General features: G+C 39.4%; 2 protein-coding genes across 3 annotated transcripts in view; one reads left to right on the plus strand and one right to left on the minus strand.

Annotated features, from left to right (window-relative positions):
- Positions 1–10,932, plus strand: part of LOC139966738 (protogenin-like) — a 131,421-nt gene extending 120,489 nt beyond the window's left edge. For both annotated transcript variants that reach the window (XM_071970058.1, XM_071970057.1), the window contains exons 17-18: positions 47–260; positions 478–10,932. In XM_071970058.1, coding sequence (XP_071826159.1) covers positions 47–260; positions 478–1,224 — 961 coding nt within the window. In that variant the 3' untranslated portion in view covers positions 1,225–10,932. The remainder of the gene's footprint in view (positions 1–46; positions 261–477) is intronic.
- Positions 10,933–12,599: 1,667 nt separating this feature from the next.
- The window catches only part of LOC139966737 (ectopic P granules protein 5 homolog), a 51,147-nt gene continuing 36,305 nt past the window's right edge, over positions 12,600–27,441 (minus strand). Inside the window, exons 31-42 of the mRNA XM_071970056.1 lie at positions 27,008–27,153; positions 26,499–26,700; positions 25,560–25,632; positions 24,622–24,734; positions 24,273–24,448; positions 23,103–23,300; positions 22,089–22,234; positions 21,140–21,333; positions 20,061–20,309; positions 18,375–18,603; positions 17,751–17,957; positions 12,600–14,282 (exon numbers count right to left, since the gene is read on the minus strand). Coding sequence (XP_071826157.1) covers positions 13,934–14,282; positions 17,751–17,957; positions 18,375–18,603; positions 20,061–20,309; positions 21,140–21,333; positions 22,089–22,234; positions 23,103–23,300; positions 24,273–24,448; positions 24,622–24,734; positions 25,560–25,632; positions 26,499–26,700; positions 27,008–27,153 — 2,282 coding nt within the window. The 3' untranslated portion in view covers positions 12,600–13,933. The remainder of the gene's footprint in view (positions 14,283–17,750; positions 17,958–18,374; positions 18,604–20,060; positions 20,310–21,139; positions 21,334–22,088; positions 22,235–23,102; positions 23,301–24,272; positions 24,449–24,621; positions 24,735–25,559; positions 25,633–26,498; positions 26,701–27,007; positions 27,154–27,441) is intronic.

Here is a 27,441-nt window from a genome sequence, read left to right on the forward strand (position 1 = left end):
CCACAATAAAATATTTTAAAAAAAATCTGTTTTGTGTCCCCTTCAGCCACACCCTCTGTTACCATAACGATATTCAATGCCGTAGCTCATCGACCAGAATCGGCACCCCCACTCACATCAGAGGTTGCCGCGGAGGAGGGAGGAAGGGATGCGCTAAGCCCAGCGCTTATCAACTGTCCATCTTGCAAACAGAATTTGAGATGGAGGATTTGATGAAGAGAGGGCGACAGCTAACTGCTGCTGATAGACTTGTTCTGCAGGTATTGTCTAATAACTTTGGAAGAGAAAAAGTGTTTTTACATTTCATCTGTTGGCCACATTGTAGTAAAACCTGTCCTGACTATGATGACAGTGGTTAAATATTTGCTGTCTTACAGGGGAGATCTCCCTGAAACTATTGACATTAATGTTTTCTTTGTTTGTTGGGATGCTGTTTGCCTTGATGAAAATGCTTTGGATTCTGTTTCCCTCCCGTAGGTTCATCATCACAGGGAGATAGAGTTGCCAGTTCAAGGTGCCAACCTGGATGCCGTGCCCTCCGCAGAAGAGCCTTTCCTGACGATACATTACAGCGAACCTCCTCAAGTAGATACCTCCCAGGATATACCTCATTTAATACCTCAAGAAGATTCTGGGGACGTCCAGAGTACCTCAACCAGCCGTCAACCAGAAGTAAATCATCATAAGGCCAACCCGAGACCGCATAGAGCCGCTGCCGACGTGAAGCTAGACATTCTCTCGGAAGATAAACGTCACGCCTCGTACCACAGTCTCGGAGAGGGCGGCGGCGAGGCATCAACCAGTCAGAGACGTCCCGCCGACAGCCACTGCCGCGAGCGGGGAGGGAGAAACGCCGAGTTGTATTCGAGCTCATCGTGGCCAGCTACTACCTCAGAGAAGCATAGGGCATCATCATCATCAGCGTCGTCAACGTTGGCGAACACTGCTCCACCTCAGGGACGGGGGCAAACCTGGCAGGGACAGGGGCAAACCTGGCAACTCCGAGAAAAACATTTGAGAGATCACGTCTCGTCGTCCAAGAGCAGCCGAGGCGCTGCCGAAGGTGGCAGCATACACCTTTGCGACCAGAGCAGCGACACGGCTAGCCTCGACTGCGACAGCGGGTTATCCGGCGATCTTTTCGGCGACGGGAACGGTGGGTGCGACACCAGTCCCGACTTTCTGGAACGGGTCTTAGAAGAAATGAGTGACAACGTGTATTAGTCGGGGGCTCACTCGTGGGGGTCGTGGGCCCAGCGTAGGACAATTGGTTATAAGTAGGCGGCCTCCGAAGGGGGAGGAACTCTCTACATGGAACAGCATACTACGTGTATTATGTAAATAAATCGTGTATGTGTTCTCGTCTAGTACATTTATATACAAAACAAAAAAAACACAAGACGCATTCTAAAATTCTGAAGAATTCTCCACAAACGCGTAAACACGCACACACACACACACACAACGAAAAAACGTTGTGAATCTACAATGGAGACTGTATGAACTTATGACCTCAGGGAAGTGACCTTTGGGTGTTCTCAGGTGACAACCAGTCCATTGGAGTAAGTTGGAAAAAAACAAAAAAAGGGGGAAAAAAAGAGAAATAATGTCTTCATTGTCCTCAATAGAGTTTTATCTTTATACAAAAGAAAAAAGAAAAAAAGGAAATTAGAAGAAGAATAGAAACTGAGGTAACGTTTGTATTTGTTTGTATTTGTTAAACTCTTCTTCTTCTTCTGAGTTATACTGTTAGTTATACTGTCAGGTTAGTACCATTGGAAGGTTAATAAGATATAAACTTGTTTTTAATAGTAGTCATCAACATTTCAACAACCAAACAGAGAAGTTAAAACATAAGCAGGGGGGGGGGGGAGAGGGGAAAGAGAAAAATTTAAAAAAATATTAAACCAGTAGTGTTTTTGAGTCAATATCCCACCTTGATGTGCTCTATCTGATCGTGGTTCCTCATCGAAACCATTCAAAGACGGTCCCATTCAATAGGTCTCAGTTTGCTCGGGCCGCGACGGCCGGTCTCAACAAATTCAGAAAAGAAAAACGAAAACAACATCTCAGGATATCTGCACAAGAAGAAATCAACAACACACACAAAAAACAAACACAAACACAGAAGGGGGGGGGGGGGGAACACAAGACTGCCAATCTCTGTTTCATCTTGGCTTTGCATGGGTCTTTATTATGCACAAGTTAGTCTTACATCGTGCTGCTTCCTCAAGTGCGGAAGGAGTGACAAGAATCATAGAAAGTCGATAAATATCCTAAAATATTTAAGTAAGAGAGCTTTGTATTCTCTCAGCGGATGTAGAGGTGTGACTCTGGTCAGGTATAAGATCTAACAATATGAGATATAACTACGCATCAGAGCTACGATCTTGCTTGATAACTTTTCAACTCAGAAATTCTTTGGGTTTTTTTTTTTTTTGGTATTCTATTTAAATAATATGAAGTATTGTGATTATTATTATTATTATTTTTTTTTTAATATTCTATTTGTTACCAAGTGTTGCTTTGATCCATGAAATGCTACGTAGTAGATAATGATATATTTGAACTCTCAAGGATCTGCAAAAAAAGTGGACTGATACTTTTTTTGCAAAGGTATGACCTCCATATTTTCCCTCCCATTTTGACATACTAAGTTAAGTCTCTACTTTGGATTTTATTCATTGGGATTCATAAGGATCACTCATTTCTCTATACCTCAGGAGCTTGTGTTAATATGAAAGCCCTCCAAGCCAACTAACCTTCTTATGTTTACCACTTTATCCTCAAAAAACCACAATATTACCTTTTTATCATTTCCAAGGACATGCCCTTCCTTCGGTATAACCCCTGCCCCCCCATGCCCTTCCCTCCCTTTCCCTCTTACAAAGTCAAATAATGATTTGATTATTGCACTGTATGTGAAAACTTCAACAAGCATTTTTTCTTGTCACTCTCAAATCAGTCAGTCCCCAAAATCTGAAAACCTGATTGTCTCGGGTGAACCGATCTCTATTTCTCAGAACAGAGTTGGACTTGCTGAGAAGTGCTATTAAAAGCTTTGAGGGGAATTTTAAAGTGCTAAAAGAATCTGGCAGGAATATGGATGACCTTTACATGCCAACATGACCTCTCAATTATATTTCACAAAATTAGTTGAAAAACTTCCAGATCTAATGGAAAATTTCAACAAACATAATTAAATCCTCTTCAGCGCTGAACTCATTTTAAATGTTTTTGGTTTTTTGCACTCAGGTCAAAAGTTGCAGCCAACTAATTCAGTTATTCCTTTTTGCCAAATGTCATCTTTTACGAATGAGTATATTTACCGTGTACTTTATCACGGTTCATATTAAGCTATTTAGACTATATCATGGTTTTGTATATATGTAGGCTTGTTTACCATAGACAGAGAATGTGACTGTATCAACGGTCGTAAACAGATGGATATATTATTTCCAAAATTGGATGGAAAAAATGTTTTGAAGAAATTACTGGCTTGACTCGTTTGTAGGGACCACCTAAATCCCTGGCATAGTTGGACTTGCATAAAGTAAGTTATGTCCTGTATGTATGTAGTTTATAGATCCTCCTGCAAGCAGGAACTCGCGAAGAAGCCTCATTGGCTTATCAAAGCCGCAAGCTGACCGAAGTCAGTATCTTACATTCATATTTAACGTCCATGATTATGAATTGTCAACAACTCTGTAACTGGACTACATACATTAATCTGGGAGTGTACCGGGGACCTTATGATTGAAAGGCACCGGGTTAACCAATGAGCTAACACTCCACAGATGAATTGATGAATTAGATTTATTATTTTATTTATTTATTTGATGAATTAGATGAATTGCATGTATGGGTGTCCAAACTGTATTGATGAGAGCATGCAGTATTCTTGAAAATGCTGGTTACCATAGTAACATAACGTAATTTATCTCTTAGATGAATTGTATGTATGGGTGTCCAAACAACTGTATTGATGAGAGCATGCAGTATTCTTGAAAATGCTGGTTACCATAGTAACAAAACATAATTTATCTCTTAGATGAATTGTATGTATGGGTGTCCAAACAACTGTATTGATGAGAGTATGCAGTGTTCTTAAAACAGCTGGTTACCATAGTAACAAAGTAATTTATATCTTCGATGAGTTGCATGTATGGGTGTCCAAACAACTGTATTGGTGAGAGTATGCAGTGTTCTTAAAACAGCTGGTTACCATAGTAACAAAGTAATTTATATCTTCGATGAGTTGCATGTATGGGTGTTTAAACAACTGTATTGGTGAGAGTATGCAGTGTTCTTAAAACAGCTGGTTACCATAGTAATATAAAGTAATTTATATCTTCGATGAGTTGCATGTATGGGTGTCCAAACAACTGTATTGGTGAGAGTATGCAGTGTTTTTAAAACAGCTGGTTACCATAGTAACATAACGTAATTTATATCTTCGATGAGTTGCATGTATGGGTGTCCAAACAACTGCATTGATGAGAGTATGCAGTGTTCTTAAAACAGCTGGTTACCGTAGTAACCATGTACTTTTTCCATCAGGTATTCCTGACGAATAACTGTGTTGTTGCATAAATGCGTCACCACATAGGTTGAATGTTTGAGGAAAGTTTATCATCTTTGAAGACAAACATTAAGACTTGGCTTACACCTACCGCAGATTAAATAGCTGCGATATCAATGCCAAGCCTACTTTGAAGCCTACTTACAAGAAATTGGGGCAGAATTAAGTGGCTTTCATGAACTTTTTGAGGCTTTACTTAAACAGCACATGATGCACTTTTGAGGCCAAAAGGAAAGCTTTTTAGCAGTCATTAGTGTATCTTGTGGAGATTTGGTGAGAAATGTTGTTTGGTTGTGATAGATATTCATCTACATGAAACGTTGCAACTGCACTATTCTAGTTTGGTGAAGGGGGGGGGGGGGGTGGGGGTAGTATGTGAGGTCACTCTCTGCCCTCACTAAATTGGTAATTCCTGCTTCATCTTCAGTGGTAAATCTCTGGTAATTGTTCATTTATAGGTTGTTATCTACGTGATTCAAAAAATTCTTAGCAAGCATAAAGCCTTTCATAGATCAGGCAAGTAAAAGATGATAATTCCTCCCCCCACTCCCCTCCTTTTATGTATACTCTGATTTTCTTCAGCAACTTTGTGTCTCAAATACCTTGAGAAATGGACAAGGAGTGTAAAGATGGCTTGTTGTCTGTGGTGCATTTATCTGTTAGTCTGTGTAGACGGACTCCACCTTTTCATGTATGATGTACATATGATGTACATATGATGTATACATATGATGTACACATGATGTACATATGATATGTACACATGATGTACATATATTATGTACATGTGATGTACATATGATATGTACACATATAAGGTACATTTGATGTACATATGATATGTATACATATGATATGTATACATGTATATGATGCATGTACATATGATGTACATATGATGTACACATATGATGCATGTACATATGATGTACATATGATGTACACATATGATGCATGTACATATGATGTACATATGATATGTACACATGATGTACATATATTATGTACATATGATGTACATATGATATGTACACATATAAGGTACATTTGAAGTACATATGATGTACATATGATATGTATACATATGATGTACACATATGATGCATGTACATTTGATGTACACATATGATGTACACATATGATGTACATATGATATGTACACATGATGTACATATATAATGTACATATGATGTACATTTGATGTACATATGATATGTACACCTATAAGGTACATTTTATGTACATATAATGTACATATGATATGTACACATATGATGTACATATATGATGTAGATATGATGTTTGTATGCAGTGTTGCTGTATACTATGTCAATTGAGAATGCATAGATGTAATATTCCATCAAATAACAAATTTGAGACTTCTTTATTTCTATGAACAAATAATATAGAAGGGGAAAAGTACCTTTACTACAATTTTTAGCTCCGATAAGAAAGAAGGTGCCCCTCTTCGTTTATATAAGTTTTATCGATAATCTACCTCCTCTCCGTGGAAATCTTGTCGTTATAACCTACACAAATATAGATTTCATATTTTGTATTGTACAGTTCCATTGTTATATGCACATGCTTGGCATCTTCTTCTTCTTCTTCTTCTTCTTTTGTTGGCGGGGGGGGGGGAGGGGGGTGGGGGAGGAAGGGATGGGGGGAAAGGGAATGGGGAGTTATCCTAAATAATCTTTATCTTAACCATGGGTTTGCAGTTCTTTTTAGTCTTTAGTTGTCGAAGAAGGAAAACAAAATTAGACAAGTTGTAAGGAAATGGAAAAAGTAGAAATGAAGACAAGACAGTAGGCCTTTTTGTTGTTTAAATCTCAGGTTTTGTTCTAGACTGGATTAGTATTTTCATGGTTGCCCCTTTTCACCAGTAAGGAGAAAAGACAAACATACTCTTAGCTATCAGGATATTGAAAGCTAACCTTTGACTTCTACCTCGTCTCTCTCTCTCTCTCTCTCTCTCTCTCTCTATATATATATATATCTATATATAATTTTTCTTCCCTCTTTTTTTTTCTTTCTTTTTCCCTTTCTATTTTTAATAGCATTTAATTCATGGTGCACTCTGTCCATTCAAATATCTGGTCAGTCTAAGATAGGATGTAGTTCTTGATATAAAAAAAAAAAAAGGGTTTCACTCCTATGGAGAATTTGTAAATTTGACGGGTTTTTTTTTTTCTATACTCCACTCCTGGATGAAAAAAAACCCACCCGCCAGGTACTCCTCCCAACCTTGATATTTTGTGTAATTTTCAACGGAATGTTTTGAAATCATTCTTGGAAATTATGGTGATTGCTTGGTAGTATCCTTTACTTCCCAGGGACAAACCAATCAAGTATCAAGTTTTTCTGCCAATTTCTTCTCACAGTTTTTGTATATTTTAGTGACATTTTTTTTTAAATGTTCATTTTCTGAAAGCTTCAGCATGAAGAGTTAAACGTGACGATGTTACTTTTTTGTTTGTTTTTTTTTTTTGGAAGTGTTGACTATGTATTTTAAAGTTAGTACAGAGGTATGTTTTAGTGTGGATGGTATCTATTTGTATATCTACTTTATAATAATACTGGGTATCATAATATAAACTGGGATTACAGACATGTTAATGTTTTCAATGTGTATAAGTATATATAGGCCGGTTCCATTGGAAAGGTTTTAAAGGTTAACATTTACAGAGCAGAGATTACTCGCATCAGTGGATCTGTCATAGTGTTCCAGCATATATGCTGGTCAACGTGGTCCTGTTCCAACGAGTACTCGCATCAGTGGATCTGTCATAGTGTTCCAGCATATATGCTGGTCAACGTGGTCCTGTTACAGAGATTACTAGCATCAGTGGATCTGTCATAGTGTTCCAGCATATATGCTGGTCAACGTGGTCCTGTTACAGAGATTACTAGCATCAGTGGATCTGTCATAGTGTTCCAGCATATATGCTGGTCAACGTGGTCCTGTTACAGAGATTACTCGCATCAGTGGATCTGTCATAGTGTTCCAGCATATATGCTGGTCAACGTGGTCCTGTTACAGAGATTACTAGCATCAGTGGATCTGTCATAGTGTTCCAGCATATATGCTGGTCAACGTGGTCCTGTTACAGAGAGTACTCGCATCAGTGGATCTGTCATAGTGTTCCAGCATATATGCTGGTCAATGTGGTCCTGTTACAGAGAGTACTCGCATCAGTGGATCTGTCAGTGTTCCAGCATATATGCTGGTCAATGTGGTCCTGTTACAGAGAGTACTCACATCAGTGGATCTGTCATAGTGTTCCAGCATAGATGCTGTGAATGTGCTGGTGATAATCCTAGGACCAAGACAACCAGAGACATATGTTGTAGGTGAATTGGTTGTATTAGTACCCACGTCACAGGTCTATACTGTTGTGCTTTAACCACCTGCTCTGCTAGTCTCCTTTAAGAAGAAGCACTTTTATCATTGATCTGCTCTGGTGTTGCAGACAGTTTGCATTTTGTGGCAAAGGTACCATCACTATGCACTGGCCCGGGCATTGGGGTGTTTTTGTGGGTCTGAAGTTGGGGAACTTGTATATGTGAGCTCAACTTGCACAATTTGTTGCAGAAATTCTAAATTTGTAATCCATGATCTCTCTTATCTTGTCCACATACTGTACTGGTGCCTTTGTAGGGTGATGGTATCTATTTCTGTGCAGCTAAGGCAATAGTAATATGTATGTTGTAGAAGAAAATATATGTGGGTATTGCGGAAAATAGGAGTGGCGTTAGGGACACTTTACAATATTTTGTAAAGTGAAGAAAACTTGGTGACCTCTTGTTTACTCTCGCTACTCTTAATGCTCACATCAGGAGGCTGATCTTCAATATTTGTAATAAAGTCAACCTTATCGGCTGGTTACCAGAAAGTGACTGTTTTTTATTGAATGTTGGTGGCTGGACACTTCTACTATGTACAAGGGTTTATGCCATATGTTATTGGAAGAAGTTTTTTTTCATATCTGTAACAATTGTAAAGTAATATTGATTTATTTCAACCGATGTTTATTTGTGATTTTTGCAAAGCAGTCATTGAATTTCACCAGACAATTGATAATTTCATATATTACAATATTCTCAGAGCATTTACTTTGTAGTATAAGTAACATACAGCAAAGCTTTGTGTACGCAAAAGGAGCAGGGGGTGTTTCGGCTAGACATGTGTGAACGGTGTATATATATATATAAAAAAAAAAATAAGAAAAGAAATTGTCCCAACTGGATTCTTAATTGCCATCTGCAAATGTATTTGTTAAACTAAACTGCCAATGAGGTTGGTTTACACCTCTGGCAGAAGGGAAATGAAGCTAAGATTGCTGATTATGTGGTAGTAGGCAAGTGCAGATCCAGGGAAGGGATGTGTGGGAGGGGGAAGGGGGAAGAGATCGATCTATTCAATCTCATATATTCAAAAGCAGCTTTCAGCACAATTTTTTTGAGGAGGGGGAGGAGAGGAGGATGCATGCAGACTCCTACTTAGCTTCAATGACCACAGGGTAACACATCCCATCCAAGTCCTGGATCTGTTCCTGCTTGTTATTCTTTCAGGTAAACTAGAGACGTTTCTTTGTACTGAAGTCATAGACGTGTTGAAAACCACGTCATAGGATGTTAAGGACATTGTTAACATATTTTTACATTTTCTCAAGCCTCAACATTTCCTTGAAATTTTAGTGTATCAATTTTGTTTCTCTCCTTTTTAAAGGATAAACCAAGAAGGAGAACACATCATCTTGTCGGCCGCCATTAAGGTCATCAGTATAGGCTCTGATCCTCCATAGTGTGGAGCAATACTGATAACCTTTAAGGGTGGAAAATTTTGCCATATTGTTTGTTTGATTTAACAAGTGGAAAATGTCTACATATTTATATATTTTTTTCCAATGAATATTTATAGAATGCATTGTAACCTTTTCTTCAAAGTGATTATTATTTAGATACAATTTATGTTCAAGGACTACTGGATGAAATTATTTGGGTTTTTTCTTTTCATCCCCAGGCTCATATCTTGGGTAACGTCAAGTTTAGAAAGAGGGAGGGGAGCAGGAAAAGCACACATTGATATCTCAGGGGTTTAGTTGAAAATAAAATAAATTTACGGGTGTTGTGAGTGACAGAAGGGTCGGGGAGGGGAGCAGCAGTTAAACGGAATGGGATATGTTTTTTTTTTTAAGAGTACCTCATCCGATAACCTTTTTAGTCTGCGTCGATGTTCGTTGGCCATTAGGTTGTGTTTTTTCTCTTTCGTGTGTGGATGAAGAGCCAGTAGAAATCATTTCATAGCTTCAAAAGCAAAGTTTTTTATTTGTAAATGATCAAAATGCTTCAAAAGACTTTTTTTTATATGTATGTTTGTATAGCCATCAGTGTTTCTGCCTAGGATTTCTTAAAGGGGCAGAGATATAATCATGTTGTAATTGCTGCAGTGTACATATCACCCAATTTAAGTCAATTGGTATTTCTGATAACAGTCGCTTAACGAAAGAAAAAAGTGAGAAGCTTCACATAACAGTATTTGCTGTAGAGGGCAGCCATGGCACATATGGCAGTCATATGGCAGCAAATGGCACACCATGATCTTCAACAAGATAATTACTTGCTGATAGCCTGCTACACTTTTCCTGCTGTAATTGTCAGTCCATAAGCAAGGTATGGCCACTCCTTGAATTCCAGGTAGTCCATTTGGCTGTGCCAATGTAAAATTCATATACCCCCTCTAACAATCTTTGCACAGGTGTTCACAAAGTCCTTAACTTGTGACCTTGTTACCCCACTGCCTGTCATGGGTACCTTGTAGTCTATTGCCTGCCTGCATTATTATGCCTGCCTGCATTATTATGCCTGCCTGCATTATTAGCCATCTTGAAGCTTCTCAACATTTGTGGCTACCTAGTTACCTACTTGCCAAACTGTTTTAATACTACTGACATTGATAACTGTGTGCTGCATAATGAGCAGCCTCTATATGTTAAAAACATGTTACCCACAGTTTTCTTCTATATCACCTGATTATTTATTTTACTAAGATTTTTTTTTTTTTTTCCAGCCCATGTGTTGTTGTGGGAATCATAAATTGCTGTCATTATTTTACAGCTACTAATAACTCCCGTATCACATTGTAATTTTCAAGGAATTAAAAACACTTTACCTCAGAGGGTTACCTTTTTACTACTGGTATATCAAAATAATCATGTCAGGAATCTTGTATCATAACTATTTTTTTTTTTTTTTTATGTTCATTGCCAAGCACAATAGAATTCTGCCCTTTTTTTGATCATGCATATAATGCATGGATAATATTGTAATATACAAATGGAACACTACCTGTCCTCTCTTTGACTTTTTATTTAAGAATTTGTTATTAATATAATTAAGTAATATATTATCAAAGTAATATAATTATCCAATGCTGGTCACATCCATTTTGCAAAGTGCACATCCACTTCAAAGTGGCATGTAGTCGACGCAATCAGCCTTTTTCAGCGTCTTGTTAGTAACAAACACTGTTGCAGGGCCAGGCGCGTAACCAAGGGGGGGGGCGAAGGGGGCAGCCGCCCCCCTTGAGCATATTTTTTTTTTTTAAATTTAATGTTTTTATGATATCGCTAGTATTTTCAAAAGAGAAAATGCTAAAATGCAACTTACAAGGCCTGGGAAGTGCCATTTCCAGCGATCTGGGAGGCATTTACAGCCAAAATTTTCTTGTATGCTTCGCGCCAACCATGGTGGCGCTCCGCTTAGTTAGTTTGCAATGCCGAATCTACAGTTTCGCCCCTCCCTTGGCAAATTCCTGGCTACGCGCCTGTGCAGGGCTGTCCTTAGGTTCAGTAGAATAGAGTCTGGTCCAATTCCGTGGTCATATGGTAACTTCAGCACTTCATACCTGCTATGCTAAGTATTCAAACGTCAACCAGCAAATGCAAATCAATGAATACGTAAGATGTCCTTTCACCCTTTCACGTACATATGCTGTATTTTTTTTTACAAACATGAAATGAGGGTGTTTAACTACATATCAATATAGATTATACTAGATATTAGCTTTGCTTTAATTGTTAAACTCTGAATATTCAAACTGTAAAACAATTGCACAAACTTAAGTACCCATGCAAAGAAATTTTATATCCATACAAATGTAAAAATCGTGATGAGATTAAAAAGCGATCAATTTCGTTTTAGTGCGAAAAACAATTGACATAATACACCTAGCCCAACACCTGAAATGGCAGCTTTCTCAGGTTGACAATTTCTGGCAAATTTGTATTCTTTCAGCTACAGAGAAGCAAATGCTGCACTGTGCAGGGTAGGCCAGTTTCATGCTCAAGCTGAAGTCTTAAGGGGCCTGGACCTTTTCAGGTGGAACATTTTGGACGGTTCTTTGTTGCCAGATTTTGGTCTGGTCCATCTGTTGAAATTGTCTTCACTCAGCTATTTTATTTTTTTTCAATCAGTTCTCCTGATCAATCAATCATTACCACATCCACTTACCAATAATTGTGTATGTTTATTTTGCTGCTATTAGGTTTAACTTACTCTTGGTTCTAGAAAATACAAAGGTTTCTACCTTATAAATACTGCAAAGCCCTTTGGAAATATGTTGTACCATTTGCTCAACTAATACTATTTCAGATCTAATTCAGCATGCTAACAAAGATCATCCTTTTTTACATTTTTGAAGTCTCCATCCATTCCAGATATATAAACATTTTATATGATGCACAGTTGTTGTTGTTCAGCAATCACACATCTGTAAAATCTCTCAGCTGTGTTAGTGATTACTAAAACTTAATATCCAATGTTAACTGTCACGCTAGATATTACACTAATCTCTAGCATTCATAATTAATATGAAATCCAATGTTAGTAAATTTTTGTTTTAATATGCTTATATTTCTTTCACTAAGATAATACACAAATACCTTGCTTAATAACAGTCTGAAAGCAATAGCACCAATAGAATGAACAGAGAATTGCCTTCTTTTCTTTGGGGGGGGGGGGAAAGTAATTCATTCTTTTCTTCAGTGCCTAAACACGTCAGTCTGCGGAGTAATTCATTCTTTTCTTCAGTGCCTAAACACGTCAGTCTGCGGAGTAATTCATTCTTTTCTTCAGTGCCTAAACACGTCAGTCTGCGGAGTAATTCATTCTTTTCTTCAGTGCCTAAACACGTCAGTCTGCGGAGTAATTCATTCTTTTCTTCAGTGCCTAAACACGTCAGTCTGCGGAGTAATTCATTCTTTTCGTCAGTGCCTAAACACGTCAGTCTGTGGAGTAATTCATTCTTTTCGTCAGTGCCTCAACACGTCAGTCTGTGGAGTAATTCATTCTTTTCGACAGTGCCTGAACACGTCAGTTTGTGGAGTACTTCATTCTTTTCGACAGTGCCTGAACACGTCGGTCTGTGGAGTACTTCATTCTTTTCGACAGTGCCTAAACACGTCGGTCTGTGGAGTAATTCATTCTTTTCGACAGTGCCTAAACACGTCGGTCTGTGGAGCACTTCATTCTTCTCTTCAGTGCCTTAACACGTCATTCTTTGGAGTAATTCATTCTTTTCGACAGTGCCTAAACACGTCATTCTTTGGAGTAATTCATTCTTTTCGACAGTGCCTAAACACGTCAGTCTGTGGAGTACTTCATTCTATTCGTCAGTGCCTAAACACGTCGGTCTGTGGAGTAATTCATTCTTTTCGACAGTGCCTAAACACATCAGTCTGTGGAGTAATTCATTCTTTTCGACAGTGCCTAAACACGTCAGTCTGTGGAGCAATTCATTCTTTCGTCAGTGCCTAAACACGTCGGTCTGTGGAGTAATTCATTCTTTTCGACTGCCTAAACACGTGGGTCTGTGGAGTACTTCATTCTTTTTCGACAGTGCCTAAACACGTCAGTCTGTGGAGTACTTCATTCTTTTCGACAGTGCCTAAACACGTCAGTCTGTGGAGTAATTCATTCTTTTCGACAGTGCCTAAACACGTCAGTCTGTGGAGTACTTCATTCCTTTCGACAGTGCCTAAACACGTCGGTCTGTGGAGTAATTCATTCTTTTTTCGACAGTGCCTAAACACGTCAGTCTGTGGAGTAATTCATTCTTTTTGTCAGTGCCTGAACACGTCAGTCTGTGGAGTACTTCATTCTTCTCTTCAGTGCCTTAACACATCATTCTTTGGAGTAATTCATTCTTTTTGACAGTGCCTATACAAGTAATTCCCAGCAAAACGGCATGCCACCCTTGTTCATTTCCGTTTCTCCAGTTTGCATGATAATTCAGTTACTATGGGGCGTGCAGCAAAACTGACAGATTCTCACATGCAACTGAAATACTTATTTGGATGTTAGCAAGTCCAGACAATGAAAGTCTGGAAATAAATCCTTAACTAACTTTGAGACCAGCCAAGGTGTATCGGTGATGCATTTAGTCGGATCTAGGATAATAAGCTTGATGGATTGGGTGTAAGCTTTCCACTGGGCGTATCCCTTGCTGCTTATCGCAGCATCCACTGCCTTGAGAGCATCTTTCGCGCTAGCAGACGGTCGTGGAATGTTCTGATTGGCTGCAGCATGCACAGGCTCATTGATTGCTCCCGGGTCGTGTGCTAGCAATCGTAACTTGCCATCTTGAGGTAGCTGCGCAAAAATGAAGCATGCGATGCACCTGGCTGATAAACGAAACCTGATGCAAGAGAGAAATATGTAAAGGATAAGTGATCTCCCAGTATATCTGGAGTAACATTGTATAACAATGAACCACTGTACAATACAACACCATTAACAGAGGATGACATCTCCCAGTATATCTGGAGTGGCATGTCACCTTATGGTATAACAATGAACCACTGTACAATACACACCATTAACAGAGGATGACATCTCCCAGTATATCTGGAGTGGCATGTCACCTTATGGTATAATAATGAACCACTGTACAACACAACACCATTAACAGAGGATGACATCTCCCAGTATATCTGGAGTGGCATGTCACCTTATGGTATAATAATGAACCACTGTACAATACACACCATTAACAGAGGATGACATCTCCCAGTATATCTGGAGTGGCATGTCACCTTATGGTATCATAATGAAACACTGTACAACACACACCATTAACAGAGGATGACATCTCCCAGTATATCTGGAGTGGCATGTCACCTTATGGTATAATAATGAAACACTGTACAACACACACCATTAACAGACGATGACATCTCCCAGTATATCTGGAGTGGCATGTCACCTTATGGTATAATAATGAAACACTGTACAACACATACCATTAACAGACGATGACATCTCCCAGTATATCTGGAGTGGCATGTCACCTTATGGTATAACAATGAACCACTGTACAATACAACACCATTAACAGAGGATGACATCTCCCAGTATATCTGTAGTGGCATGTCACCTTATGGTATAATAATGAAACACTGTACAACACACACCATTAACAGAGGATGACATCTCCCAGTATATCTGGAGTGGCATGTCACCTTATGGTATAATAATGAAACACTGTACAACACACACCATTAACAGACGATGACATCTCCCAGTATATCTGTAGTGGCATGTCACCTTATGGTATAATAATGAAACACTGTACAACACACACCATTAACAGAGGATGACATCTCCCAGTATATCTGGAGTGGCATGTCACCTTATGGTATCATAATGAAACACTGTACAACACACACCATTAACAGACGATGACATCTCCCAGTATATCTGGAGTGGCATGTCACCTTATGGTATAATAATGAACCACTGTACACTACACACCATTAACAGAGGATGACATCTCCCAGTATATCTGGAGTGGCATGTCACCTTATGGTATAATAATGAAACACTGTACAACACACACCATTAACAGAGGATGACATCTCCCAGTATATCTGGAGTGGCATGTCACCTTATGGTATAATAATGAAACACTGTACAACACACACCATTAACAGACGATGACATCTCCCAGTATATCTGGAGTGGCATGTCACCTTATGGTATAATAATGAAACACTGTACAACACACCATTAACAGAGGATGACATCTCCCAGTATATCTGGAGTGGCATGTCACCTTATGGTATCATAATGAAACACTGTACAACACACACCATTAACAGACGATGACATCTCCCAGTATATCTGGAGTGGCATGTCACCTTATGGTATAATAATGATCCACTGTACAACACACACCATTAACAGACGATGACATCTCCCAGTATATCTGGAGTGGCATGTCACCTTATGGTATAATAATGAACCACTGTACAATACACACCATTAACAGAGGATGACATCTCCCAGTATATCTGGAGTGGCATGTCACCTTATGGTATAATAATGAACCACTGTACAATACACACCATTAACAGAGGATGACATCTCCCAGTATATCTGGAGTGGCATGTCACCTTATGGTATAACAATGAACCACTGTACAATACAACACCATTAACAGAGGATGACATCTCCCAGTATATCTGTAGTGGCATGTCACCTTATGGTATAACAATGATCCACTGTACAACACACAATTAACAGAGGATGACATCTCCCAGTATATCTGGAGTGGCATGTCACCTTATGGTATCATAATGAAACACTGTACAACACACACCATTAACAGACGATGACATCTCCCAGTATATCTGGAGTGGCATGTCACCTTATGGTATAATAATGATCCACTGTACAACACACACCATTAACAGAGGATGACATCTCCCAGTATATCTGGAGTGGCATGTCACCTTATGGTATAATAATGAACCACTGTACAATACACACCATTAACAGAGGATGACATCTCCCAGTATATCTGGAGTGGCATGTCACCTTATGGTATAATAATGAACCACTGTACAATACACACCATTAACAGAGGATGACATCTCCCAGTATATCTGGAGTGGCATGTCACCTTATGGTATAACAATGAACCACTGTACAATACAACACCATTAACAGAGGATGACATCTCCCAGTATATCTGTAGTGGCATGTCACCTTATGGTATCATAATAAGACTCTGTACAACACACACCATTAACAGAGGATGACATCTCCCAGTATATCTGGAGTGGCATGTCACCTTATGCTATCATAATGAAACACTGTACAACACACACCATTAACAGACGATGACATCTCCCAGTATATCTGGAGTGGCATGTCACCTTATGGTATAATAATGAAACACTGTACAACACACCATTAACAGAGGATGACATCTCCCAGTATATCTGGAGTGGCATGTCACCTTATGGTATAATAATGAAACACTGTACAACACACACCATTAACAGACGATGACATCTCCCAGTATATCTGGAGTGGCATGTCACCTTATGGTATAATAATGAAACACTGTACAACACACACCATTAACAGACGATGACATCTCCCAGTATATCTGTAGTGGCATGTCACCTTATGGTATAACAATGATCCACTGTACAACACACAATTAACAGAGGATGACATCTCCCAGTATATCTGGAGTGGCATGTCACCTTATGGTATCATAATGAAACACTGTACAACACACACCATTAACAGACGATGACATCTCCCAGTATATCTGTAGTGGCATGTCACCTTATGGTATCATAATGAAACACTGTACAACACACACCATTAACAGAGGATGACATCTCCCAGTATATCTGGAGTGGCATGTCACCTTATGGTATAATAATGAAACACTGTACAACACACACCATTAACAGAGGATGACATCTCCCAGTATATCTGGAGTGGCATGTCACCTTATGGTATCATAATGAAACACTGTACAATACACACCATTAACAGAGGATGACATCTCCCAGTATATCTGGAGTGGCATGTCACCTTATGGTATAATAATGAACCACTGTACAATACACACCATTAACAGAGGATGACATCTCCCAGAACAATGTCAGACTGTAAAACGTCCTATGTCACCGTTTCCTATGATGACATAACTGTTCATCATTGTAAAACACCAAATGAAATGTCATCTTCCAGTATGATTTCAGACTGTTACACACTGGTGCATTACTACAGTGGTGTGTTTACTATCACTCGTTATTCAAGTAACACACCAGTCATAGAAATAGACAGAATGGTGACCACTCACTTGAAAGACAACTCCGACTTGCTCCCTAATCCTATTGCACCGAGCAGTCCAGTCGAGGAACGGTCTTCTCCGACTTGAGACAAGAAACTAGCAAAAGTGTTGAGTATTTGGGTGATTTTCCACAGCGGTATTCCAAACTGTACCAGACGATTGCATAGCTCCAATGCCTTGTGACACCACAGGAAGATTTCATGTTCCTGGGCTGGACTGCTTGAAAAATGGGTGGAAAACAAATATTTAATGTTTCATGAGGAAAACTCAATTTTCAAATGCTCTTATCAGAACACATAGGGTCTTTTATTTCTGTAATTCTGCTAAATGACAATTCACTGATTGGGGAACATTTTGTTTCCACCATATTTCATTGCTATTCATAAGTGAACAAACTGGAGAGTGAATTCATTAACCTAAATCTATTTGCTTGGACAAGTTTTGCAGAACAGACTAGACGCCACATGTCAATTTTTTCTTCGATTTCATCAATTTACTCATGCTTAGTAAGTAGACAAAAGAATGGGGTTTTTTTTATAGCTAATACGAAATTCCCTAAGCTGGTTTTTTCCCCCCTTTGTTTTTGTCAGGCTGTGAAAAAACTTAAAGAGTTAAAAGCTATATCGCACTTACGTTAATTTACAAGTTGCAGTCCAATTGGTCAGTTTGTTCAGTAATGTATATTCATCATCCACCGATTGACACTGAGTGAGCTGTTGCGACATGTATGCAAATAAGGTCAGGAAAGCGTTGCATTCTTTGCATTCCGCCACAAAGGCATCATGGGATAGCTCGGGAAGTTGTAACACGGATACGACCGCTGCCCAACCGTGGGATGAATCCTCTGGCGAGCTGAAGTTATCTGATGAAGGAGAGCAAAATGAGAAAGAGAAAAGAATGTTTAGAAGCTGCTTTGAGATGTGGCAACATCTCCTACTGCTGCCTGAAAGTATATTTCAGTACAGAAAGTTTAAAATTGGTTTTCTGATGACAAAACAATGTATAACTTATACTGAAAAGAAGAAAAATATTCCACATTGCTAGTTGAATAATACCCCCATCTCTATATCTTTGCCCCTGACTCAAGATATGCTTGATGGAATGAATGGCTGAAAAATTGGCTACTCCTGGAAGTTGGATCACAGTAGGGTGGTGGTCTGAGATATCATCTGGGTATCAGATATTCAATTAGCTTTAATTAGGCTAAAGTAATCTTCTTGTTGATTTATCCTTGAGACCTGATAAACTTGGAATGTTTGCTTAGCTGTCAAAGTTTTTTGTAAAAACAAATATTTTTATCCTCCGTGGATAAATCATTGATAATTTAATCGGGGAAAGTCAGCCAACCTTGGCCTCGTCCTACCAACGGCTCCTAGGAGATAAACTCTAAAAATGATGAATGACGATGACCACCCACTACGTGTGTCTGGACAACACAGTGTTCTCTCGGAATGGTAGGATGAGGCTGCTGTTGGCCAGTACAAATAGGCACCCCTCTTCTTTTATTCCACAATGTATAAAACTTCATAATTTAAATTTTAAACGCTAATTTGTCACTGTGTACTATTTTTATGTCTGCTTTGTTTATTTGTTCTTGCCCTTTTGTAACATTTTAGTGTATTTTTTTAATACTGTGTTTATGCGAGCATTCAGTTACCCTTTGTGGGGTTTAATAAAGTTTATCTTATCTTATCTTATAGCAACTTGTACATGCCTTACTGCTGCATTTTCATCGCAAGACAAGCTTAATACCTTAACAAAAGTAGTCTTCATCTGAAAGTAAACATAGTCACGTAGCCTCAACCTCCACCAAGTCCACCATAATTTCCATCTTATATTTCGTGCTAAATCTCGTCCAAGTCATTAATTAAATGCACCGACAGCCAGTTGATAACACATTTCAGGGCAAAACCAAAAGAATGCAAGCATTCAAAGAGCAACAATAATTCCACTTGTTATGTTAATTGAAACCAGTTCATTTCATGTTCAGTGTAATATCTGTCTAATCTACATAGTAAATCAAACAGTTACCACCTGCATCAACTACAACCCTGGCAAATGGTATTGTCAATATAATCTGTATATAAATTTGTCCACAACAAAAACCTTTTTCCAATCATTTTTTCTGCCATCTCCCAATTCGTGCTCCTGTAGTTACAAACTAGTCGGTCATTTTACATAGAATTGTACGACCATATTCGATGTAGAAGGGGATACAAGGGAAAATAAAGTCGATTTCAGAACTGAAAGATGAACATGTGATCCCCCAACGTACAATTACTAAAAATAAAAACAGATTATTTGGGCGATTGACAGTACCTGACTTGAAGTGAGCTTCCAGACTCAGTTCCACGAGATCGGCCATGAATTTGGTAGATGCAATTGAGAGGCAGGACGCTGTCACCATGTTCAGCGCCATCCTGCTGTCGGAACAGATGTACAACCAAGACTTCAATGCCTTGAGGATGGTCTGTGGTGCACCGTAGAGGGGCGAGGCATTATTTAACAAGCCTACCACTATGGACAGGAGCAGGACGACTTCACTGCTGGATTCTTTACTGTCTCCACCTGACGGGATAATACGGGGAAGAAACAAAAAAATTCATAAATCATTAGTTTAACCCAATGGAAATATATACACAAACACAGGATAATAGGGGGAGAAAAAAAAACACATAAATCATTAGTTTAACCCAAAGAAATTTATACACAAACTTCTCTGGCAGAGCAAATTTCGGGCACTTATTCATTAACCGTTGCTAAAAAATAAGACCCTGCTAAAGTTGCCAATGCTCGGGTGTCACATGATCATTCTTTCCTTGCGTGATTTCCTGTTCACCCAAGTAAATAAATGGCTTGACGATCTGTTAACACAGGCTGGATGGCTACTTTAGCAATTATCTTTTTTGTGTATGTAAATAGATGTACATCCACTCACACCTTTCACTCACACCATTCACACCTTTCACACCACACACACCACTCACCCCTCATACACTTACACCTTTCCATGCACCTTTATCACACTTGTGGTGCTTGTTTCATCATTATCGTTGCTTACGATCTGCTTGAGACATCTATTCGACTGCTGTCGGGGTACCTGCTTGCGTGAATAAGTTTCTTACTAAATCACTAATTGGGAACTACAAGAAATAGTGCAGTGTAAAATGGGGAACTACAAGAAATAGTGCAGTGTAAAATGGGGAACTACAAGAAATAGTGCAGTGTAAAATGGTGTAGTGTAAACTGGGGATCACCAGCCACAAATTCACCAACAACAGACAGGTCATCATCATGATATCTTTCATCTGCATTTATACCTCGAAAATACTCTCAGTGGCTGATGGGAGCTTCTTTTTTTTTCTCCTGAAATTTTGTAAAAAGTTGGTTCATCATACCTCTGGATGAATAAATCTGAACATCTTTCAGCATCTGTTGGACCGGTTGGATGAAGTCATTCTGCCTCACGTCTCTCCTCTCCGAGCATTTACATAAGAGGCTGACCACCATGTTGATGTAGGACCTCTGCTTCATCAGGGAGAAATCTTCTGGTGGTGACGAAGGACCCATCCCGGCTACAGAACGCATCAACCTGGTAGTACGGTTTAATATTAAGAGCGTACAAACATTGTTCAGAGACAGATTAAGGAAGCTTTATGTAGATATCAATTTGTCAAATGTTAATTATTAAAAATTTATATTTAAAGGAAATTCTTTCAATTTGTGACTGAGTTGATAAAGAACTTCCAAGATCAGCAGTTCTTCAGATTATTAAACACAACACTGTCTAAACTACTCTTTTATTTCTTCTGCATGACCCAAACACCAACAATGAAACACTAAACAACAGAGCATATATGATTTGTTGTTCACACACTACTAAACTACCATACTAACATAAAACTACCATATTTGAATACCACCAACTTCCAAAAATTTGGATCCAACTTGTTTAAACCTTTGTGCTAATAGCCCTGAACTGGAACTCAAAAGAAAAATAACTGTACATGTATGCTCAGATAGAATAATGAAAACCAGCCTCTAACTTTGATTTAAACTAGAAAATATTTTAATTTCTGTCCTTCTGGTTGGTATCCATTGCTTCATCCTGCCAACATTACTAGTGATGAAATCATTACACATTGCTCTGGAGAATCTGTGTCTGTAATTGGTCAAATGTTTCATATTTTCAAGCTTCTACTGGTCATTTTCAAATCGATAGTCGGTCAAGTTAAAAGGATTGCCTTAAAAATGTGGTGACACTGATGGTGGAGAATAAAATTTAAATTTAAAAAAATGGAAAACAATGTTGACTTCTTTTTCTATGTAAACAGAGCAAGACTTTACCGTAAATTGTAGCCTCGTTGCTGAAAGACGCAGGAGGGATTGCTCTGTTCCAGAAGCCAACTGACGGCTGTATTGAAGGAATTATCATCCACAAATGACCAGGGAAAGTGCTCGGCTTCCTCAAATAGCTGCATCAGATTCCGTCCCTAGAACAGAAAAAGTTATCGTGCTGTTAATCATTCGACTCACTGTGTGGTTTTTCACTTAAAGGCATTGAAGACTCGCCCCAAACTGCGTGCGGCCATCTGAAAAAGTTAGCTTTCTGTTGCTTGCTGTATGTACTGACTGTACACTAGTGTCTAATTACCGACGGTAGCAAGCTGTGTGTGTATTTTCTGCGATCGATGGTGGTGTTTAACACTTCTATTACACCTCATTCGAAACTAGGTCAGATTACCTTTAAGGGTCCGGAGACTTCACGGCATATTTATTACTGGAAACAAAGACCTTTTTTTTTTTTTTCACCAGAACATCATCTTCGGGTGTATTTTATATATGTAGGTCAAACAGTTTGCAAACAAAAAAATATGAAAGAGCATGTTTCTGTTTGTCACAATACTGAAGGTACAGATTTTGGAAATATTAATAAGATAGATCTGTTGACAACCGTGGTGAAATTTGTAACGGAACATCTTAATCCCACACAAATATGCATAATACCTTTGCCACGTTGGTGTAATGACAGACGTTCACGAAATACAAAAGGAATACTACCAAACCATATATTTTTGTATCAACCACCCTCCTCCTCAATACTCATTGACCCTCGACACCCCCGGCCCTCAACACCACCCTGGCCCTCAATACCCCCCAAGAAAATTTGGCAGTTTCCTGTTGATAGATTGAAACAATATTAAAAGACTGTAAACAAGACAAATGCCTCCCATTGAACCACATTTCTTAGAACTCAATTCATTTTCGCTGTCAAAATAGTATCACTTTCGGATTTATTCGAAGCATATTTCCTAGGGCACTAGTATAAGATGCACGATGCACAAATCTGTTCCTCCGTACCTCGGACTGAGTCAGGCTCATCTGGTTGGCAAAGATGAGTAAGAGGTTGAGCAGATAGGAGACGGTCTGGTTGGCGATGCGCAGTCCCTCTGGATCCGTCCGCTGACAACGAGCTTGCAGGATATCCTTCCACTTGATCTGCTGAAAGACTTCTGCCAGAAACATGAGGCTTACAACCGAAGCCTTAGCATTGTAAATCTGAGGAGAAATCCATGCAACTATTATCATACCGACAGGAAGAGAGAATTCTATACAAAACTGACGGCGAGTATTTCAACGATCGTAGAGATAGACACGCATTATAACATTGGGATGGTCCCTTCCCAACCCCCCAACTGACACCCTCCCCTACCCACCACTACTATTCTTACTGTTCATAGTATTTGTTTTCCTTGTTTTCCTTTTCCACGTCTATGAATGTAATAATCATTATTTACTACAGCCTTTCCATTCATCTTTTCATTTTTTTCCATTATGGAGTAAATACATGAAGTATGTTTTAAATACCCTGAAGGAAGTCCAATTCATGATTCTGTTTCTCTTTATTCTTTGTATGGTCACAGGCGTGCCACTTTCATTTCTACATTTTAGTCGCAAACAATATATACATTCCTAATTTTCACATTCAGTTTGAACAAATGAGATACACGGTAGCGTGCGGCCAGCGGACTGCATGCGGCCAGCGGACTGCATGCGGCCAGCGGACTGCATGCGGCCAGCGGACTGCATGAGGCCAGCGAACTGCATGCGGCCAGCAGACAGCTTTGAAAACGAGTTAACGTGGGTTGGAGACCCATATCCTACAGTAAGGGGGATACTAAAAGTGTACTTTGAGGAGTTGGAATATAACCTCCTACTTTTGATATGATATTTAAACCTTGATACATGGACGACATGTACAACTTTCTGATATTTTATTTCCCATATGTCATGAATCCCTCTACACCACGGGAGTAGGTGTGAATCCCTCTACACCTCGCCACACAGTCTACAGTCTACGGTCTACAGTCTACGCCACACAGTCTACAGGAGTAGGTGTGAATCCCTCTACACCACGCCACACAGTCTACAGTGTGGCGGCATGTGCATTTGAGTACCAAATTTCACTACAGCCAGCCAATTCAATTTTGCTTGCGCCCACGTTGCAGGTATAGAGACGGAATAAATTACCTGGACCATGGACTTCATATTGGTGAGGTCTGGCAGCAAGTCACCCCAAGGCAATGACAATAACTCCTTGTGATAAACCTCAAGAACATGGCTGGGTACCGATGGTAGCAACAGCTCCGTTACGTAATAGTTCCAGACCAGATTCAGAAGGATGGAGTACGACGGCGTGTATTTCTCTGGATATAAAAACGACAAATCAAAATCAATATCATAATGACAATTGAAAAGTAATTCCATTTGTGATTTCTTTACTTACATCCATAATCAAAAAAATAAAATTGTAAAAAGTAACTTGTATCTTTACAACTATTTTTTGTAGGTCATTTTAAGCAAACGGAAAAGGCCATACCACTTATCTTCTGATGGCAAGAGCGCATGCAGAGAACGAATATCTTCATCATACAGGAAGCAGCAATCTCATCCCCTGCGGACCAAGGGCTTAACACCTGGACCTCTTGAATTCTGTCGGACAATAAACATAATTATGAATCGTGCAGAACAGGAAAAAATGAACAGAGACCTCAAAAAAAAGTTTGAAAATGAGGAGGGGTGGGGGGGGGGTGAAACCAGGATGCAAGATGAATGTTCAGTGTTGTTGAAATTGATGCCTACATCCAATTCCAATGTGAAAATACATTACTGCAAACATTATTGGGGGGGGAAGGGCATGAAGTTTGCAGTGCTATGCTAATTAGTACTGAGTATTACCCACTTTCTTTGTCACAAAAACTTGTACTATAAAAGAAACTATTTCAAAGTAATTCATAGTGCTTGGAACGTGATAGACACCCAAGGATTTCCAAGTACTTACAAAAATATACATGAAGTACTTGGTATTTAGACAGAAGTGCCATCCTATAAAACTAGATCTGGATTCCGTTGGTGCAAGATGTTTTATAATTTATCTCTTTACTTTGAAGAACAACGAGCGATACCGTTCACAATAAATGTATCGCAAGTATCCACTATCTACTACAGTGGATATGTCCGTACCCTGTCGTACCCGCAAATATATCTAATAACAAAAAGACCCTTCCTTTAGGGTATATAAAACTCGATGGGGTTGGGTCAATTTACTACCTTGCAGACTACAAGCGATGTTATTATTCGATACTGTGGATGATGTTAGTATGAATGGTTTCAAGGGCTAGATACTTTCCCCTACATTTAGAGAAAAATGAAATAACTAATTTTCAGTCTATCGTAACGGTTGAAAATGTGATAACGACGACCACAGACACGCAGACTTTCTAATTCTAAGATAAATACTTTGAGCCGCCCACTTACCCTGATGGTGGAATCAAAGGCCGTATCCACGGTGAAAACATGGTGCACAGTGACGACCACAGGCTCAGAATGGCTTTAAAAATTAGAAGGGGGGGGGAAAAATTAATTAACATTCAATAAAATTGTTCAAGGATGTTCAAAGAAGGGGAAACAATTAAACAAAAGCATGCAAACATTTTGACACATACTGAGTCAATCAAAATTCTGACATGAAGAAAAAAGTGCCATAATGAGAACACTGTTAGAATGTAACACAAAGTCAACATGTTAACAGCAATCAATATCATGAAACAACTTTATCTTAACATCATCTATCAATTTATGGTGTGACATCCTGCTCCACTACTTTTCTACACCAATCTTCCTCCATCCAATACCCCACCATCCTCAACCCACAATGCATCCATCCATCCATCCTCCATCCATCCTCCACGCATCTGCCATCAATCCTCCACTCATACTCTACCCATCCTCCAACCTCCCACAACCACCCTCCCCCCAGCTTCCTATCACCCTCTACCCAACCACCATCCATACACTTCAACCCATCATCCATCCATCCATCCTTTCATCTTCCATCCATCCTCCATCCATATGCCATCCACCTACACCCACCTTCCACCCAACCTCCACCCACCCATTTTCCATCCATCCATCTTCCATCCATCCTCCACCCACACTTCCACCATCCATCCTCCACCCACCAATCTTCCATCCATCCTCCACCCACACTTCCACCATCCATCCTCCACCCACCCATCTTCTATTCATCCTCCACCCACCCTTCCTCCACCCACCCACCCATCTTCAACACACCCTTCCACCCATCCTCCACCCACCCATCTTCCATCCATCCTCCACCCACCCTTCCACCCATCCATCCATCCATCCACCACTCAACCATCCATCCTTCAGCCATATCTTTTTTTGCATTTTTACCTTGCTGCTGCCCGGCATCCTCTTGTAATATTATTCTCATGGTCTCCTGACTTGCATAGTTTAGACTCATAGAGCCCAGGAAGCTGATGATGGGTTCTATACAGTAGCTCCACTGACTGTAGAGACCAAACTGAAGGCTTGCTGGATGTTGCTGTCTGCTGGACGTGAAGTAACCACCGAGCATCGTAACAGTATCCCGCAGCTATGGATGCAGAGAGCAGACAGGGGGGTTCAATCTTTCACCGACATCTCAATATTACTAGACTAAGCCACACTAGTGATCACAGTACCACACCACTAAACCTTTACCTGATAGAAAACAGGACGTTCATACTGCTCAAACTGTTCAGTACAAGTGCTTGGAAGCCACGACATTAAAGTACAGCTTCTGTCAAAATTTGTCCCACATGGGGAGGATTTTTAAAGAAAACTAAAGTAACAGGAGAAATAAACATCCATGAGATGGACAAAGCAGACCAGACAAGAGCCTCTGTTTCTGCCAGACATACCTGCTGTAGGGAGAGAATCTGTCCTTCCTTCACCAGTTTTGTCAGCTGTTCTTCGGACACCTCGACCTTCATATTCAGGATGTCGCAGTTCAGAGTGTGTAAACAGTCTTTCCATACATAGGTGTGAAGTTCTTGAACACTAGAACCTGAGAATCAAATCATTAAAAAAATCAATCAAAACAAAAAACATCTATAAAAGCAGCAATTCACAGAGAAAACCATATCATCCTCATTTTGGTCAAACGGAAGAATCATTGTTTTATTAAACCATATTTAATGACTGATGACACAGGAACATGTTCTAGGCGTTCTGATCAAATTTGCAAAAATAGCCAAAGTAGCATTTTCCAGATGTTGACGACCGAAAATTGTCACGGTCTGTACCATGCGTGAACTTAAAGCCAAGAGGTGTGATGTCATAGTTGCACACTAAG

Source organism: Apostichopus japonicus, chromosome 4 (assembly GCF_037975245.1).
Source record: "Apostichopus japonicus isolate 1M-3 chromosome 4, ASM3797524v1, whole genome shotgun sequence".
NCBI lineage: Eukaryota > Metazoa > Echinodermata > Holothuroidea > Aspidochirotida > Stichopodidae > Apostichopus > Apostichopus japonicus.